Here is a 16,376-nt window from a genome sequence, read left to right as displayed (position 1 = left end):
GTAATCCATACCACATAGTAACACATAGTTAAACAAGATGGTCTCTAAATGTGCAGGGAGGTATTGTCGGTAACCATGTAGTAGGACCATATTTTTTTAAGATAACTTAAATGGTGAGATTTATTTAGATTTTATCGTAAATCAGTTACCGATATTACTAGAAGAGGTTCCACTTAATATACGTGAACAAATGTGGTTTCCACATGACGGTGCTCCTGTGCACCACAATGAATTAGTACGTGGTGAACTTAATGATCAGTTTGGTGAAAGGTGGATCGGAAGGGATGGACCGGTAAGGTGGCCTCCATTGTCACCGGATTTCAATAAAATGGAGTCATTTTTTTGGGGTTACGTTAAGAACGAAGTATACAAAATACCTCCAACAACAAGGGATGATATGAAAAATAGAATCCGAATTGCCTTTCAAAATATTTCTTTACAAATGCTTAATAATGTAAGCAACTCTTTCAATGACCGCTTTCAAGTATGCATAGATGTTTTGGGAGGTCATTTTGAACACCTTACTTAAGTAAGATAAGTTAAAATTACTGTTGTTTTTTATTTTTCCATGTGTTATTTTTTGTGTCCGTCGGTTATTTTTTATAAATTTTATTTGAAATAAATTGTTTTCTTTTCTGTGTCGTTATTTCGTTCCTGAATTAATAAATAATAATGTCAAACTGTCAGTTTATGACAAATCAATAATGGCCAACTCACAATAATTATTGGTAAACGTTAAAATATCTACCAAATTAATACTTTGATGGAAAAATAAAAATATCTAGAAAACTGATAACTTTAGGTATAGGGAGTACTTCATAAAATTTGAAGTTCGATAGTAGTACTTTTCGATAGGAATATAAAATAGGGTGTTCTATTTAAAATTACCAAGAAAATAATGTACTTGCATTTTGACTTACCCTGTATTTGATTTAACGAATATTATGAAAACGAATATGTTTTATAATTTTTAACAATTATTAAAAAACTATGGTTGCAATAGATCAATGTTCCTATTCGCGGTGTGCAAGTACTTGGAAGGGAAACGAGAAACGACCGTGCGCGAGTCGCGGAGAAATATTGCAACTATCTTAAATAATTCATATTGTCAATTGAAATTGTCAAATTGACGTATATTTCATACCTTCTGTCAAAGAAGCAGAAAAATTTTATATTGCTCCACAATATTGATATGATATGCAATTATTATATAAAGGTAAATTTAATTAATTATATTTTGCTTGCAGTACTGCATTTTAATAACTAATTTTATTTACTACATACAATTGTTTACGTTTTCATCACATAACCTGAATCTTATTTTTTCTTCTTATTATTTTTTTGGACTATGGCCTTGACAATTGTCCAGTAACCAGGACTAATATAATTGGCCAATATAATTAAAAGTGCGAATAAAAGTACAGAGCGTAGAAATAGGGGTCGCTTTGCCGAACTTGCACGGTCCCAATACTCCTTTTTAATTATACAGGGAGTTAACTTGACACGATTTTCAGGTAATATTGGTTATAACTTTTTAAATACCCGGTATAACATAATAAAACTTTACATTTTTGTGATGTGGAAGTGAAACAGATTTCAAATTTAAAATAAAATACAGGGTGTTCCATTTAAAAAAACATAAGTTTGGTCTGCCACCATCTTATGGAACAACCTGTAAGATTGTAACTAATTTTAAAATGTGGAGTTTAAAGCTGCCTACAATTTTTGTTAATAACTTTTTTTTGTAATTTTTACTATAACAGATCTACTGAGCTTCCTCGCACTAATCAATCACCCTGTATATATATATTATATTCAAACAGCTCAAGCTCAACATCAGAGATTTCTTCTGTAAGCCATGTCTCACTTAGCACAATTACTGAGTTATTGTTAGAGATAACATTACTGCAAAGAACATTCAGTTTGGTATTAAGTCCTCGAACATTTTGATAAAAGATATCCATATTCTGGTGAATTCTGGAATGAGAACTTGATAAGGAAGGCTCATTATGTGATGTTACAAGTGTTTTTGATCGTTTGAACTATTCATAGAAAAATTGTACTTTTACAAAATGGTTTTATTTTCCGTAGTAAACCTTCTTTCCTTTCCTTCAATAACTATATCAAACTCCAATGTTAACAAACTGATATATATTATTACACTGACATATGATAAATGTTAATAGAATATAAATATTTTTCCTTTATTCCACGACAAGGTATACCCAAGTAGGTGGAGGCCAATAAACTAAAGAAGAAGAAGAATATACCTAATTATATCCATAAACGGAACCATATAGTTAAACTGTGTGACGTCACGGGTCGTTTGAACTATTTTAAAATACAGAAGACTTTAAATTTGTACTTCTAAGTTATTATGAGTTTTTGATACGTAAAATTTTGGAAATCTCATTTTTATAGAAAACTGGACATTAATTATTATGTAAAAAAAATGTCCAAGTTCCCTATTACTACTGAAAATATAATACATATTTCTAATAAAAAAAAATAAATGATTACCTAAAAATCTTGAATTACATGTTTCACAAGTAAAGCCAGTACTCTCATTACGTTTCTGGACATCATCAACTATCTCTTGTACATCTTGACCTATTACTACCTTTTCTTGTTTAATTGTGTTTGGTTGATTTGTTGTTTCTACTCCTTCAATTTTTATCTCACATTTTATACTTCCTTCATTTGAATCTTCATCTGCTGTTGCTTCATTTGGGTTATCATTTGCATCTTCATCTGTTTTTGCTTCATTTGAGTTATCAACTAATTTTGACTTCGATTGGGTTTGATTTTGTTTTATTGGTTTAGATTTTTTAGAAACTACTGAAGATTCGACTTTATTAAAAATAGGGGTTATCTCTAATCTTGCTCTCTTCTTTTCTAGAGCTTCTAATAGAAACTGGTGTGCTTTTATAATACGTTTCTTGACCATCAATGCCATCATAACTTCTTTTACACATTTTGTACAACTATATTTTGGTAAGCCATCCTCTTTGTGTACCTTTAACATAAAATACCCAATGAAACACTTTGTTAAAAAAAAGAAAGTTTTATTAAAAATATAATAAACTTATAGATGCTATAGAAAATTATAAGTGGGCAATAACTAAATAATTTATATACTTCTGCAAGAAAACTAAGAGAGTCATTAATATTCACCTCAGCAGGGTACCTATTGGGACCGTGCAAGTTCGGCAAAGCGACCTCTATTTCTACGCTCTGTACTTTTATTCGCACTTTTAATTATATTGGCCAATTATATTAGTCCTGGTTGCTGGATAATTGTCAAGACCATAGTCCAAAAAAATAATAAGAAGAAAAAAATAAGATGCAGGTTATGTTTAGCAAACGTAAACAATTGTATGTAGTAAATAAAATCCGTTATTAAAATGCAGTATTGCAAGCAAAATACAATTAATTAAATTTACCTTTATATAATAATTGCATATCATATCAATATTGTGGAGCAATATATAATTTTTCTAAGTCAATGACAGAAGGTATGAAATATACGTCAATTTGACAATTTCAATTGACAATATGAATTATTTAAGATAGTTGCAATATTTCTCCGCGACTCGCGCACGGTCGTTTCTCGTTTCCCTTTCCAAGTACTTGCACACCGCGAATAGTATGTCCCACCTTGACTTTACAGTACACGAACATGCGACAATACAATCCTTATGGGAGTTTTAGCGCGGCGATGCCGATTTTCTTCAAAAGAATTTTCAATCGGACATTACCAAGGTCCTAAAAACGTAGATCCCTAAAAATGTTAAATTAAAACTAACCCGTTAAGTACAGTAAAGTAAAACAATATTTTTCATTGTTTTTTTTTGTGAGTGATAGTCATTTTCGAAAATAATCAGCAATTTTATAATCGATATACGTAATAACTTTTTTTGGTTGAATGTTAGAATATTCATTCAACATTAAAAGTGGATGTTGTTCTATGGTTGTTAATTTATGTATTGACAGTATAGAAAGTTTTGAAGTAATGTCAAGAAAAATATAAAATATATTGTCAGTCAAGTTTAAGTTTAAGTAAAGTTTTATATTGTTCTACCAGGCCCTACAGTTGAGAATAAATAAAGTATAATTGTTGATGGTCAGTTCACCTAAATTATGTTATAACAAAGAATATTAAATAAGCTTAAAGTTATTACTGATAACATTGTATTGAGTAACTCATTGCTTATTTGGAAAATTTGAATCCTAATTGCAGTTTATTGTTATTCTTTTTTTTTTCTCTGATTCTGGCTTTGGTTTAGAACTAGAACCTTTAGCCACGTAATTGTATAACTTATCACTAAGTCAGGGGAGTAATGTGTAGTGTGTGTGTTAAGTAAGTGTCTTGTTACTTTGCAAAGTCGACGTCATTGTCTTTGCAAAGAGACGCTAATTGTTTCCGAACGTCTGCGGTCCCTCCGGTGAGTACCGTTTATTGTTATTCTTAATGACTGATTTCCAAGATGAAATTAATGTCATTTTGATGTGTTTATACCCTACGACAGTGGCCGTGAAAGTGAGGAAGACGGGATTATAGAGAGAAGCTAAAATGTATAGTTTAAATCTATTTTAATTATTCCTTTAGGTACCTACGTATTTATTAAGGTTTAACATATTTATGTGCTTAAATACATTATTATATAAATGTTTTATACAAAATTATTTTTATTTTGTTCACATAAAGGTATTTTTCGAAAAAAAAGTTTTAGAACCCCTGACAGCCACAAAATGTCAATAATATTAATTCCTAGGTTATTAATAGTTATCCTATAGAAAAAAAAAGTATGTTTGCTTAAAACCTGTTTCTGATAAAATTTGGCATCACTGTTGGTCATAAGAACCTGTACCAAAGAATACATATCTCCCAAGAACCGACACAAACGGATTATCTATGAACTAAATTTTTATGCGCGTGTGCCAGATCGGCCATTTCTCAATTTGTATGAATAGCAAATAATTTTGGTGGCATTTGTCTTGTACAGGATCGGCGTTTGTAGTCACAATTGTTTGTTTGGCTTGGCTTGGCGTTAGTATTTTGTTTTTGTATCAGTTTGTATCTCATAATATTTTGTATAGACTTATTTTCTATATATATATATATATTTTCTTATATAGCCTACAACTATTAATTGTTATTTTCCAACATTTATACAATTTAATTCTTTTTGAGATATCTTGATTATGTGAATTAATTATTTTAAGCTTTTTCATGAACTATAAACTATCGTATAAAAAATTAATTTTGTATTTATTGGGATTTCACAAAGAATTTGAATCTAAAATATTATACAAATTCTCTAACCTTTCTTTGACCTCTACTGTACCAAATGCATCTGCAGGAAGAGCACAAAGTCATATTTTATATGTGTTCATTCCACAAGCCACGTGCTGTGTTTAAAAAGTTGAGAATCCAATACTCACAAAAACTTCCATAAAGTACTTTTATCAGCAAACCTAAATTAAATTTAATAAACTATGTTTCATTAAATTGTTTCTGTAGTTTGTATAAAACAATAACTTAGGTCAAATATATAAAACAATTTATGACTGACTACTTGAAATTCAGGATTTTCAGGAGTAACATTATATAATTTAGCTAATTCAAAAAGGATGATCCAATATCACTTGAAATTGTTTCAACATTCAAGTTAATGCTTGATAATTGACAATACACTCTTCATAATAGGTTTACATTCTCTTGATTATACTTGCGTTCCAACAAAAAAAGCTAAAGGCTGCTTTCATATGGAATATAAGCTTCTGACCATAATGATCAAAACGTTTCCATATATATATATTAATTAATATATTAATTTAAAAAATTACTTTTTCTCTTTTCTCGATTGCTTATTAGTTTTTATTGTATACTATATATATTTTTTCAGTTATTACATCTTTATATTTATAGAAATAAAATAGTACAATACTTATTGGTTTTTTATTTATTTACCCCGATATTCGATTTTAAAGAATGTACTGGCTGGTTTTGGCTGGAATGTACGGAATGTTTTGGCTGGTTTCCAAGACAATAAAAATTGAAAATATTGACATTCGATTTTAGCATACAGTTTCTTGTTGTTGATCACGAACATTTGTCATCCAAAAAGAATTGGATTCCGTGACGGTTACAACGGCTGGTTTTTTTCGATTATTTTACGAAATAACGAATATAATGAATTAGGAAATACCTCGACAAACAAGTAATTGGTCCTAGGTTTTCACCCAAAGTAATCGAAAGTAGAACTGGAAGTCGATATTGGAACTCTTCGTGTAACTTTGCGTCGATTGATCTACGATTTTACTAATTTTGTCATCTTGTTTTACATTCATATCATATTTTGAGTGACTTTAAAGCAGTACCTACGGTTGTAACTCTAAAACCGAAGTCCGATGTCAAATTTCTCATCTTTAATACCATCCATGGGTTATAAGCTTTCATTCGACACCTCATTTGTCATTCTATCTGTATTAGTAACTGAGGAGTTGTATTCGTGGTCGGACGGACAGACAGTCATGAAACCAGAAGTATATATTTGTTCTCGTCTTGCGAATGCGCGTCGAATAATATATCACTTGTGCTATTGCGGTGACTTTAAAAGAGTACTTCCGGTCGCATTTCTAAAACCGGAAGTCCTAGGTCAAATTTCCCACCTTTAGTAATATCCATGTATTATGAGCTTTCATTCGACACCTCATTTGTGATTCTACCTGGTATAGTGACGGAGGAGTTACATTTCCGGTCGGACGGACAGACAGTCTAGGTCAAATGTCTCACCTTGAGTACCATCCATGGATTATAAGCTTTCATTTGACACCTCATTTGTCATTCTACCTGGTATAGTGACTGAAGGAGTTATATTCGCGGTCGGACGGACAGACAGCCTATTAGGTCACACCAAGTCGTTCAAATTCTCACCAACTTGTTCACACTTTTTCAAAATTGGTGAAAACAACAAATTATATTTTGTATCGTTGTATCAATATAAGCCAAAAAGAATAATTAGTGAATGTCACGCCACTATAATATATTTTATTATTGGTCTTTCAATGCTAAAATCAGGATAAAAAAGGTATTTTATCCATGGTTTTAATCAATATAATTCTCACCATTACTTTGTGTTGTATTTGCAACCTTTTGTAAATCAAAAATAATTACACCATATTAAGAATGTCAACAAAAGCCGGCCCTGCATGCAACCTTTCTCTCAGTGCAACTAAAATTTTATTGATACACGCCAGAAATGTGTGAGACTTTTCTCAGTGTACTCGCGTGTACACTTGCCAACTCGATACTAAAATTAAGTACATGCTAACAACAAAAGAATCGCCGTCCGTGTCGGTTCTTGTGAGAGATATGTATTCTTTGCCTGTACTGTAAAGTCAAGGTGGGACGCACAATAGTATAGTATTAATAGAAATGTGTACTTAAATAAACAGGGGATCATTGTATAAAACAGATTGTTCCCTTGTTGATAGAATTTCACACTTTGAAGAATAGCACCCCACTGAGCTGAATATTAATGACTCTCTTAGTTTGCTTGCAGAACTTTAGTCAATGTTTTCTGCAATAAAAAGTGGGACACATCTCTACTAGACACAAAAAGTGACCTCAAAGTAGAGAACACACATTAGGTGTGTTCGCGCATACCTGTCGGTGACAAATTGTCAGCAAATCACATGAGCACTTTAAAATAATATAAATAATATCGTTAACAGATAAATATACAAGGTATATTTACCTAATATAATTTAATAATTAGTTATAAATATTAATTAAAAGTAAATATACCTTGTTTATTTATCTATTAATGGTATTATTTATATTAGGTGAGGTTAGGAATTGTCAACGACTAGTCGCCGACAGGTGCCCGCGAACGCTCTTATTATGTTGTCTTTGTTTTTACAGTCAATACGGTTCCACCAACAACAAATAAATCAGTGAATAGTTATTTGTCAAATAAAATTTATTAGTTGATTATATTTTTATTGTTTCAATACAATTTTGATAATTTAAAATTAAAATGACGAATTTTCTTTGTTATAGATATGTATTTAAAATGAGATTAACTTGTGAATTTATTCGAAGAGTAAACACTTATTTGATAAATAAATATATAAATTCAAGCACTAAACAATAATCTTTATACTGCCACTGTTTTCTGTGACTATGCCAAAGCTTTTGATTGTGGAAATCACGACATCTTGATTAAAAAACTAAATTTCTATGGAATTAGAGGTATTTCTTTGTATTGGTTCCAATCCTACTTGAATAATAGGAAACGACTAGTTAGAGCAAATGATACTGACTCTAGTCTCAAAAACATTGTATGTGGAGTACCGCAAGGTTCAGTATTGGGTCCTCTTCTGTTCATAAAAATCGATGGGAAAATTTTTCTTTTTGCTGATGATACCAGTATCGCTTGGAGCAACTCAACTATTGCATCTCTTCATGAAACTATAACTTCGGATCTACTGACGATAAAGACCTGGTCTGACTCTAATTTACTCTCTTTTAATATAGACAAAACAGTAGCATTATCCTATAAAGGAGCTCTTCAACCTTTGCCTCTTAATAACAGCCAGATCAGTACCGTTGATTCTGTAAAATTTCTTGGTATTTTTTTAGACAGCAACCTCAAATGGTCCCTTCATATCGATTCGTTAAGTAAGAAACTCGCCTCAGCTTGCTATGCAATAAGATCTGTCTCAAGGGAACTCAATTTAGCATCTTCTAAAATAACATATTTTTCATTGTTCGAGTCTCATCTTCGATATGGTCTTCCTCTTTGGGGTTCTAGTACAGCTGCTCAATTTGATGTTATTTTTAAATTGCAAAAAAGAGCAATAAGATATCTGTTTGGCCTCAGAAGATCTACACAAGTTACTTCAGAAATCACGAAATTTTAACACTTCCATCTTTATATATTCTAGAAACGGTTTGTTTAATTCGTAAACACCTTCATGTCGTTCCAGCAAGGCCCAATCATATTTACTCCACCAGAAATTCAATCTTTGATATTTATTTACCGATCCCATCCACTGAGTTAGTAAAGAAATCTATATTATATTCCGCAAAAAAACTTTACAACCATCTCCTTTTACAACTTAAATCTGCAATGTATTTCCCAAAGTGCCGTAAAATGACCAAAGCCTATCTATCTAAAGGACCATATTATTCAATAGAAGAATTTCTTAATGAATAACTAAGAAAATTGGGTTTCATACGCAGCAGCTTAAACTGTCAATTCCTAATGTTGTATTTTATTTTATTTGTTGAAGTATGTTCAATTTGCAATTTATATAAATTTTGCAATTAATTGTTTTTGTCTTTGGTTTTATATCATATTTACTGTATATTGACGATTTATCTAATTTTAGTAAATTGTAGTTGTTATTTGATATTTGTTGTTGATATTATTTTTCTTTTGACTGTATGTAAGCTTTATCCATAAAATTGTAAAAATTTTCAGTGACAATAAAGCAGATTTCTATTTTATTCTATTCTATAAAATGTTATTTGACGTCAGTGAAACGTAGATGTGTCAGTTTATTGGTTGAATAACTTTATTCATCGAAAGAACTTCTATTTGTCGTTGGTGAAACCGGCCATAAGTAGTGTAATGTAAGTAATAAGAACCAAAAGTAAACTGAGAGAAATTAAGGGCAAAGTATATATTAACGATAATATGAAAAGAACTGAACATAGGATACAGGGCAATCAGAATGAAGAATAAAGAAATTAAATCAGAAGAAAAAACTGTCTAGGATTTCAAAAATTAAAAATAAATGATGAGGTATACATATGGAATAAAGGCCAGGAACAACTCAGAAAACTCAGAAAACCAAAGCAGAAACCAAAATACTAACAGAGGTAAATGAAACAGAATTAACACAGGCAATAGATAAAGCTATGGTTTGGATTGAAGGCAGAAAGAAAATTAAAAAACCTAACTTGGGTAGATGGAATGCTATGCCATTTAGTGTGACTGTATTCCTGACTTTTCCTTCACATTGTATAGCCATCTTTTTGGAGTTTGGCCCACACTTCTCTTATGCCGCCTATGTTTCCTGTTGCCTACCCGCTACTCAAGATCACTCCAATAAAGCAGTGCATTGTATTAGATTCTCTACTTTTGTTTTTATATGTATTTCTTCATTGTGGATGCAATGCTTTCAAGTTATTCCCAGCATAAGTCTTTCCACTGAGAGCTGGGTTACTCGTATTTTATTGGAGGATTTTATGGTTAATGTAATTGTCTTTAGACTGTATTGTGATGGCTGGGAGGATGAAGGAATTGTAAACTTTTCTTAAGAGTTATAGGAGTATTACTGTTCTTGAGGACAATTCTAAGTTTTCCAACGGCAGCCCATGTTATGCAGAACATTTTGTGCACAATATAATAAATATAAAAAGCATGAGAGTAGTGGAATGTAACTTGTAACACTTTTTCGTCATATCAGTATATAAAATGAATGCTAATCATGATACTATATATAAATAACAAGATAATATATTGCGCATCCTGAAGAGAGGGGAGTCATGAAGTAACTAGAGACCTGCAAGTTCTTAATGTCCGATTAGTTTGAATTGCTAGCGGATACTAGCGGTTGTAAGCTAACAACAAGAATTCAAATTCAGGTCTCCAGTTACGGCATGCTATGCGCGAACTCGGACGGATTTGCGCTACAGGAAGATCCTATCTTGTTATTTATAGTATCTTGAATGCTAATACAGTAAAACCTCGATAGAACGGACCTCTATGTAACGGACTTCGGATATAACGGACAAAAATCCGATCAAATATAAAAAAAATGAATGCAAAAAAATATGAAAAATCGAATTCTGGAAGAAAAATCAGCAAGAGCAAAATCTTGGCCTGTTTTGTGCTAACGCTGACGGATCACATGGATTGACTGCTATAATTGTTGGCAAACCTCGTAATATTAGAGATATCAAAGATATAATGCATCATCTGCCAGTTTCATATTATAGCTCTAATAAGGCATGGTTCATCACAGATCTTTTCAAAAATTGGATTTTAATGAATTTGTACCTACAGTGAGAAAATTTCAAGAGAAGAAACTGGAAATACCTACCAAAGAGGTGAAATGTTTATACATTTTAGGCAACGCTCCTGCTTATCCCCCAGAAAATATTCGACATTCTCTTTAATCAATCAACTTTAATTGTATGTTTTTGCCAAAAAATACATCGCTTATTCAACTCATGGATCACTGAATAATTTTGGCAACCAAACGAGTATGTTGCAGAAAGTTTTTAGATAAAGTAGAAAAGTAACAAAGTAGCAAACAATAACTGTTTGCTACTTTCCTATTGCCGATTCCTTTTTTAACTTACAGACTTGTACACTGTATCTAAATACAGTACATATTTTCAACAAAAGAATTTTTGATTGATTTTATAGCGATTTTTATATAACGGACTTTCGGCTTTAACGGACATCCCGTCCCCCCAATTAGTCCGTTATATCGAGGTTTTACTGTATAATGAAATACAATAAAACAAAGAAATCAGGGAAGGATTCAACATAATACTACACAGAAGTATGAATTGGACTTAGTCATTAAATGAAGAATAAAATTATAATTCTTTAAAACAAATTACCTTTATGGATGTTAATACATCTAGTTTTTGGGGAAAATCTCCACCAAATATGTTAACTCTGCTTGGAGTTCTATTTAAACATAATCTGCATTGATAGAGCGCTACGGGTGTAGTCATTGTGCTTATGAGTTTAAAAATCAAATTCGATTTTTTTCATAAAAACTGTTTGTTTTAATATACATACAAGTATGAATGAAAGCGAAATATTTATATCCACAATATTTATATCTTTGTTTTTGTTTACATTTTTGTTTTTAGGTTATGTACACGTAGACTTGAAAAAGTTCTTCTTTCAGCTTTCTCTTCTAACACTCGATAACTTCGAAATTTAAATTGGTTGTGAAAATATCGTTATGATTTTTATCTAAAAAATATATCACCGAGTTGCGCCAAATGTAGGCAATTTACAGTTCCTGCTTGCAACGTTGTCTGAGTTTCAATCTTTCCCTATATGTACTAAAATTTAAAATTCAATTTGGTGCATTTATTATTTCTCTACAGAAATTGTACGAAACAATCTTATCGATTTTATCCATCATAATAAGTTGAAGAATATTATATCGACCTCCCCTTACTACGTGTCCAAAATAGGCCATCTTTCTACATTTGATGTTATCAACCAGCTCGCGAGCAATATTTGCTCGGTTTTTTTCTCAGAACCTTAATTAAAAATGCTTGGGACCTCTGAAACAAAAAAATCGTACGGCATTTGAAAAAGGAAGGTTTCTTACGTGACAATTTACCACCGTTAGTGAAAAATTACGCAAAAAAAAGATTTTACGAAAATTTAAAAAAATTTTGTGAAAAAATCGCAAAAAAAAATATTTAGTACTTGACGCCATCTATCAACAAATTCACAAAAGTAGCATACGCTGGAAGGAGGTAGCGGAATTATAATGAGCTCACTGTCATGACGACCGTTCCGTAACACGTTCCGCAAGTAGCGCCACATTCAGAGAACGAATTCCCCACAGTCGCGGACCCGCTTCGGTCACTTTTTCGTGTTCTGAATGCGACAAATGATGTATGCAGTAATTGAATATATCGCGTGCGCACACACACACACACACACACACACACACACTCTCTCTCTCTCTCTCTCTCTCTTCCATACTCCCTTTATCTTAACTCCCATTATTCGTGATTATTCTCCTGTTTTCAATTAAACAAGACAAGTTTATTTGAGTTATTAATAGTGCGAGATAGGAATTTTTGTGTTATATGTGGATATGTTTCCAACAATGAATCTGTGAAAATATTTCCAAACTGAGCGAACAGATCGCATCAAATAATATTTACAGTATGTACATACTGCACTGCGCGTCAGAGAAAACTGGCACAATACAAAATTAATTTTCGATGTCTCGAATTTCCTAAACCTGTTGTCCGACTTAAGTGTTTTTTTGAATATGTTATAGCCTTATTATTTAACAATATCGCTGTAATAATATTGTTGCTAGACAGGTAAATTGTCATTGTATACCGAGTGTACCAATCAAACTGTGTTTTTTTTTCTAAAAGTTCGGAAAACCCTGTGGAATATTCTAGCATATATAAAATACCGAAATTAAAACCAAACTATAGCCTCAGGTTTTCTTAACATTTTGTTTTTTGAATCATTCACTTATGTTGGATAATAAAAAAGTTAGATACTTTAACAAGTAGCCATGTTCTTCATCAGTACAGGGTGTTTCTAAATAAGAACGACAAACTTTAAGGGGTAATTCTGCATGAAAAAATAATGACCGTATGCTTTATAAACATATGTACACAAATGCTTCGTTTCCGAGATACGGGATTAACTATTTTTAATGGAAAATAAGCCACAATTAAATTGAAAAAATAATTTTATTAACGTTTCGACGCCCAAATCGGGTGTCGTTGTCAAAATACAAAATATTACTAAATTAAACAAAAATATTGTTGCTTAGTAAAAAATTCTTCTAATAATTTATTTAATCTGACTCATTTTTTTTTTATTAGAAATAACACGCATCAACCATAAAAGGTTATTAGCGGTGCGGTGGTACAATTACGATACATATTAAATTGATATAAACTATGAACTATAGAGTTTTTACAAAGTTGGTTTTAAATTGTTCATAAGGTAGCACTCATATTTTTTTTTATTATTAAGTAAACCGCGTCAACCATGAAAGGTTATTGGCGAGGAAGAGTTGTACATAATATCAGATGTTTGCGTATAACAACTAATTACAATTGAGAACTTAAGCTTATTTTTATATTAGATTGTACAATTTAGTTAGTTTTAGAAACTTGGTCACTTTATCACATTTACTATAGTTCAGAGCACTTTTCAGATCACTTGGTAAATCACTTTGAAATCGTTCCAGGTGATAGAGTGGGCAACTAACAATAATGTGTTCGATTGTCAGAGGAATATCACAAACATAGCACAGTTTTTGTTGTTCTTTCTTCATTAGGTACTGGTGGGTTAACCTGGTATGTCCTATTCTCAAGCGGTGTTGTATGACTTGATCTCGTCGTTTTTGTGGCATTATCCCTTTTGGTGACTAATTTGGGTTGATGCGTTGTAGTTTGTTGTCGTCAAGTTTTTTCCATCTTTTTTTTTATTTATCGTTGGAAGGAGTATTTTCCTGTGATGCGTCAGTATCTTCAGAGGTGCCATCCTGAATACTAAAATCTTGGTTTATTTTACTAAGTAGTTTTTTCTTGATTCTTGTAATTCTAGATTTAATTGCTCTTTCGTTCAACATGGGATATATTTCAGTTAGCATATGTCCCAACCCGTGTATATTTTGTGTGTATTCTAGGGCCAGTTCTACTGGGGTGGAAGAACCGTGAACGTCTTCTAAGAATGCTAGTAATTGGGTGTAATTTAGTACATATGGTGGTGATGCATCCTGGATAAATTGTTTAACTGGTTGTAATAATGACTCAATATTAGTAGTTTCTGAAGTGGATTTGTCTAATTTGATAATTTTTTTCTTCTTTTTAATTTGCACTGGTTTTAGTTTCGTGAATTCTGTCGGTATAGTTTCTGTAGTTTCTGTTTTTGGAGTGGAGCAAGTAGGGGATGAAACTTCCGAGTGAGATCGTTTATTTTTATTATTGGTATCAGTGCTGACTTGAGCATCCATTTCTTCTCGAGATTCGTCATTTACATGTGTAATTTGATTTTGTTCGGGGCTAGTAGATGGTATTTGTGGAAGAAAATTTTCCTCCGTTTGGGGCTTTTGAGTATTTTGTGGATAAGAGGGATTTGAGGTACAGTACGAGGAAACGTGACCAGATTGGTGGCATTTGTAACAAGTTAGTTTATCGGAAAGAAAAATTCGGTACGAAATATTTTCAAAATCAAATAGGACGGAGTCGGGTACAGTAAAATTGCCTGTAGGTGCAAAGTAAACTTGTCTTCGAAAACTAAGTACATGGCTGTATTGCGGGTCTTTTATTCCAGCTCTAAGGAACGAAATCGGAGACATCCGAATTTAAAACCAAGATTGATTAAAGACTGTTCGATTATGTTATGGGGTATAGATGGACATACTTGGGATAGAACTAATCTATTAGCGGGTGTAATTAGTTTACGTGCTTTGATTATATTATGTTCTCTAATTTTAATTTCACCATGTTGACTTAGAAAATCATCTACAACTTGTATGCTTGAAAGGTAGATGCATATTCTTCCGTTTGACATTTTGGATGAGAACAGTACATTTTTTTGGATGGACTATAGTTCCTACTGCAATGGTGTACTCTTCTGTTCTTATTCCGTCTACTGCCGGTAAAATTATGGCCTGGTTTTTTGTTGGGAATTTTGTTAATGGTTGTTGCTTAGTGATGGTAGAATAAGTAATGTTTTGCTGATCGGGATTAATTGATGGACCCCTGTAGTCAGAAGTACCACCTGAAATTTTGTCAAATTTAATCTTTATCTTTTTTTAAATTTAAATTGAACTGTAATTTCAATAATTTTAATTTGGGTAGGTCCGACTCTGTTTATTTAAAAGTAAATAGTCGATCTAGCCATTAGCAAGATAATGACAATAGTTGAAACTAGTGTTTAAATAATTAATAAATACGAAATATAAATAATGGTCTTCGTATGTATATAAAAACAATGCTTCTAATGAAACTACTGCAAATTTGGAAACTGTACTTACAGCTATTAACAGATCACTGTACACTGCTTCTACATATTTCGGTTTATTATTTAAATTTACAATGTTTCTTCTGAAAACTATAAAAGTTGTGGAGCTCAAAGTATTTCGACTTTTCTACCTGAAATTTCAGGACCGGATCCATCTGACTCATTTAAATCGGCAATTCAGACATATATTATACATTTTAAAGTAGAAGACTTTAAAATGATATTGCCAATATTTATGAGTTGCGTGGTTTTATTAATTTAAAATTTTGGCTTATTTCCCATTCAAAAGAGCTAATTGTAAAAATGCCACAATGAAATAGCTTCAGAACAACATTGAGATACGGGATGTTGAATTTTTTCTTACAAACTGACGATTTATTTATTGCTCTAAAACCGGTTGAGATATGCAAATGAAATTTGGTAGGTTTTAAGAGATAGTTATTACGCATCTTTGACATGCAATTAAGAATTGTATATTCACCATTGGAGTGCATACGGGTAATATGACAGGGTAATATGACCCGTATGAACGCCAATGGTGAATATAAAATTTTTAATTGTACGTAAAAAATGCGCAATAACTACCCCTTA

General features: G+C 31.8%; 1 protein-coding gene across 3 annotated transcripts in view; it reads right to left on the bottom strand.

Annotated features, from left to right (window-relative positions):
• LOC126884694 (gastrula zinc finger protein XlCGF46.1-like) overlaps positions 1–12,425 on the bottom strand; it is a 220,260-nt gene extending 207,835 nt beyond the window's left edge. The window contains exon 1 of one of the 3 annotated variants that reach the window (XM_050650783.1): positions 11,651–12,425. In XM_050650783.1, the coding sequence (XP_050506740.1) occupies positions 11,651–11,767 (117 nt within the window). In that variant the 5' untranslated portion in view covers positions 11,768–12,425. The remainder of the gene's footprint in view (positions 1–11,650) is intronic. The other 2 variants (XM_050650777.1, XM_050650782.1) reach the window with 2 other exon arrangements.
• Between the last annotated feature and the right edge of the window lie 3,951 nt (positions 12,426–16,376).

This window comes from Diabrotica virgifera, chromosome 5, assembly GCF_917563875.1.
Source record: "Diabrotica virgifera virgifera chromosome 5, PGI_DIABVI_V3a".
NCBI lineage: Eukaryota > Metazoa > Arthropoda > Insecta > Coleoptera > Chrysomelidae > Diabrotica > Diabrotica virgifera.
Note: the sequence above shows the minus strand (reverse complement) of the source record. Positions and strands in the feature narration are given on the sequence as shown.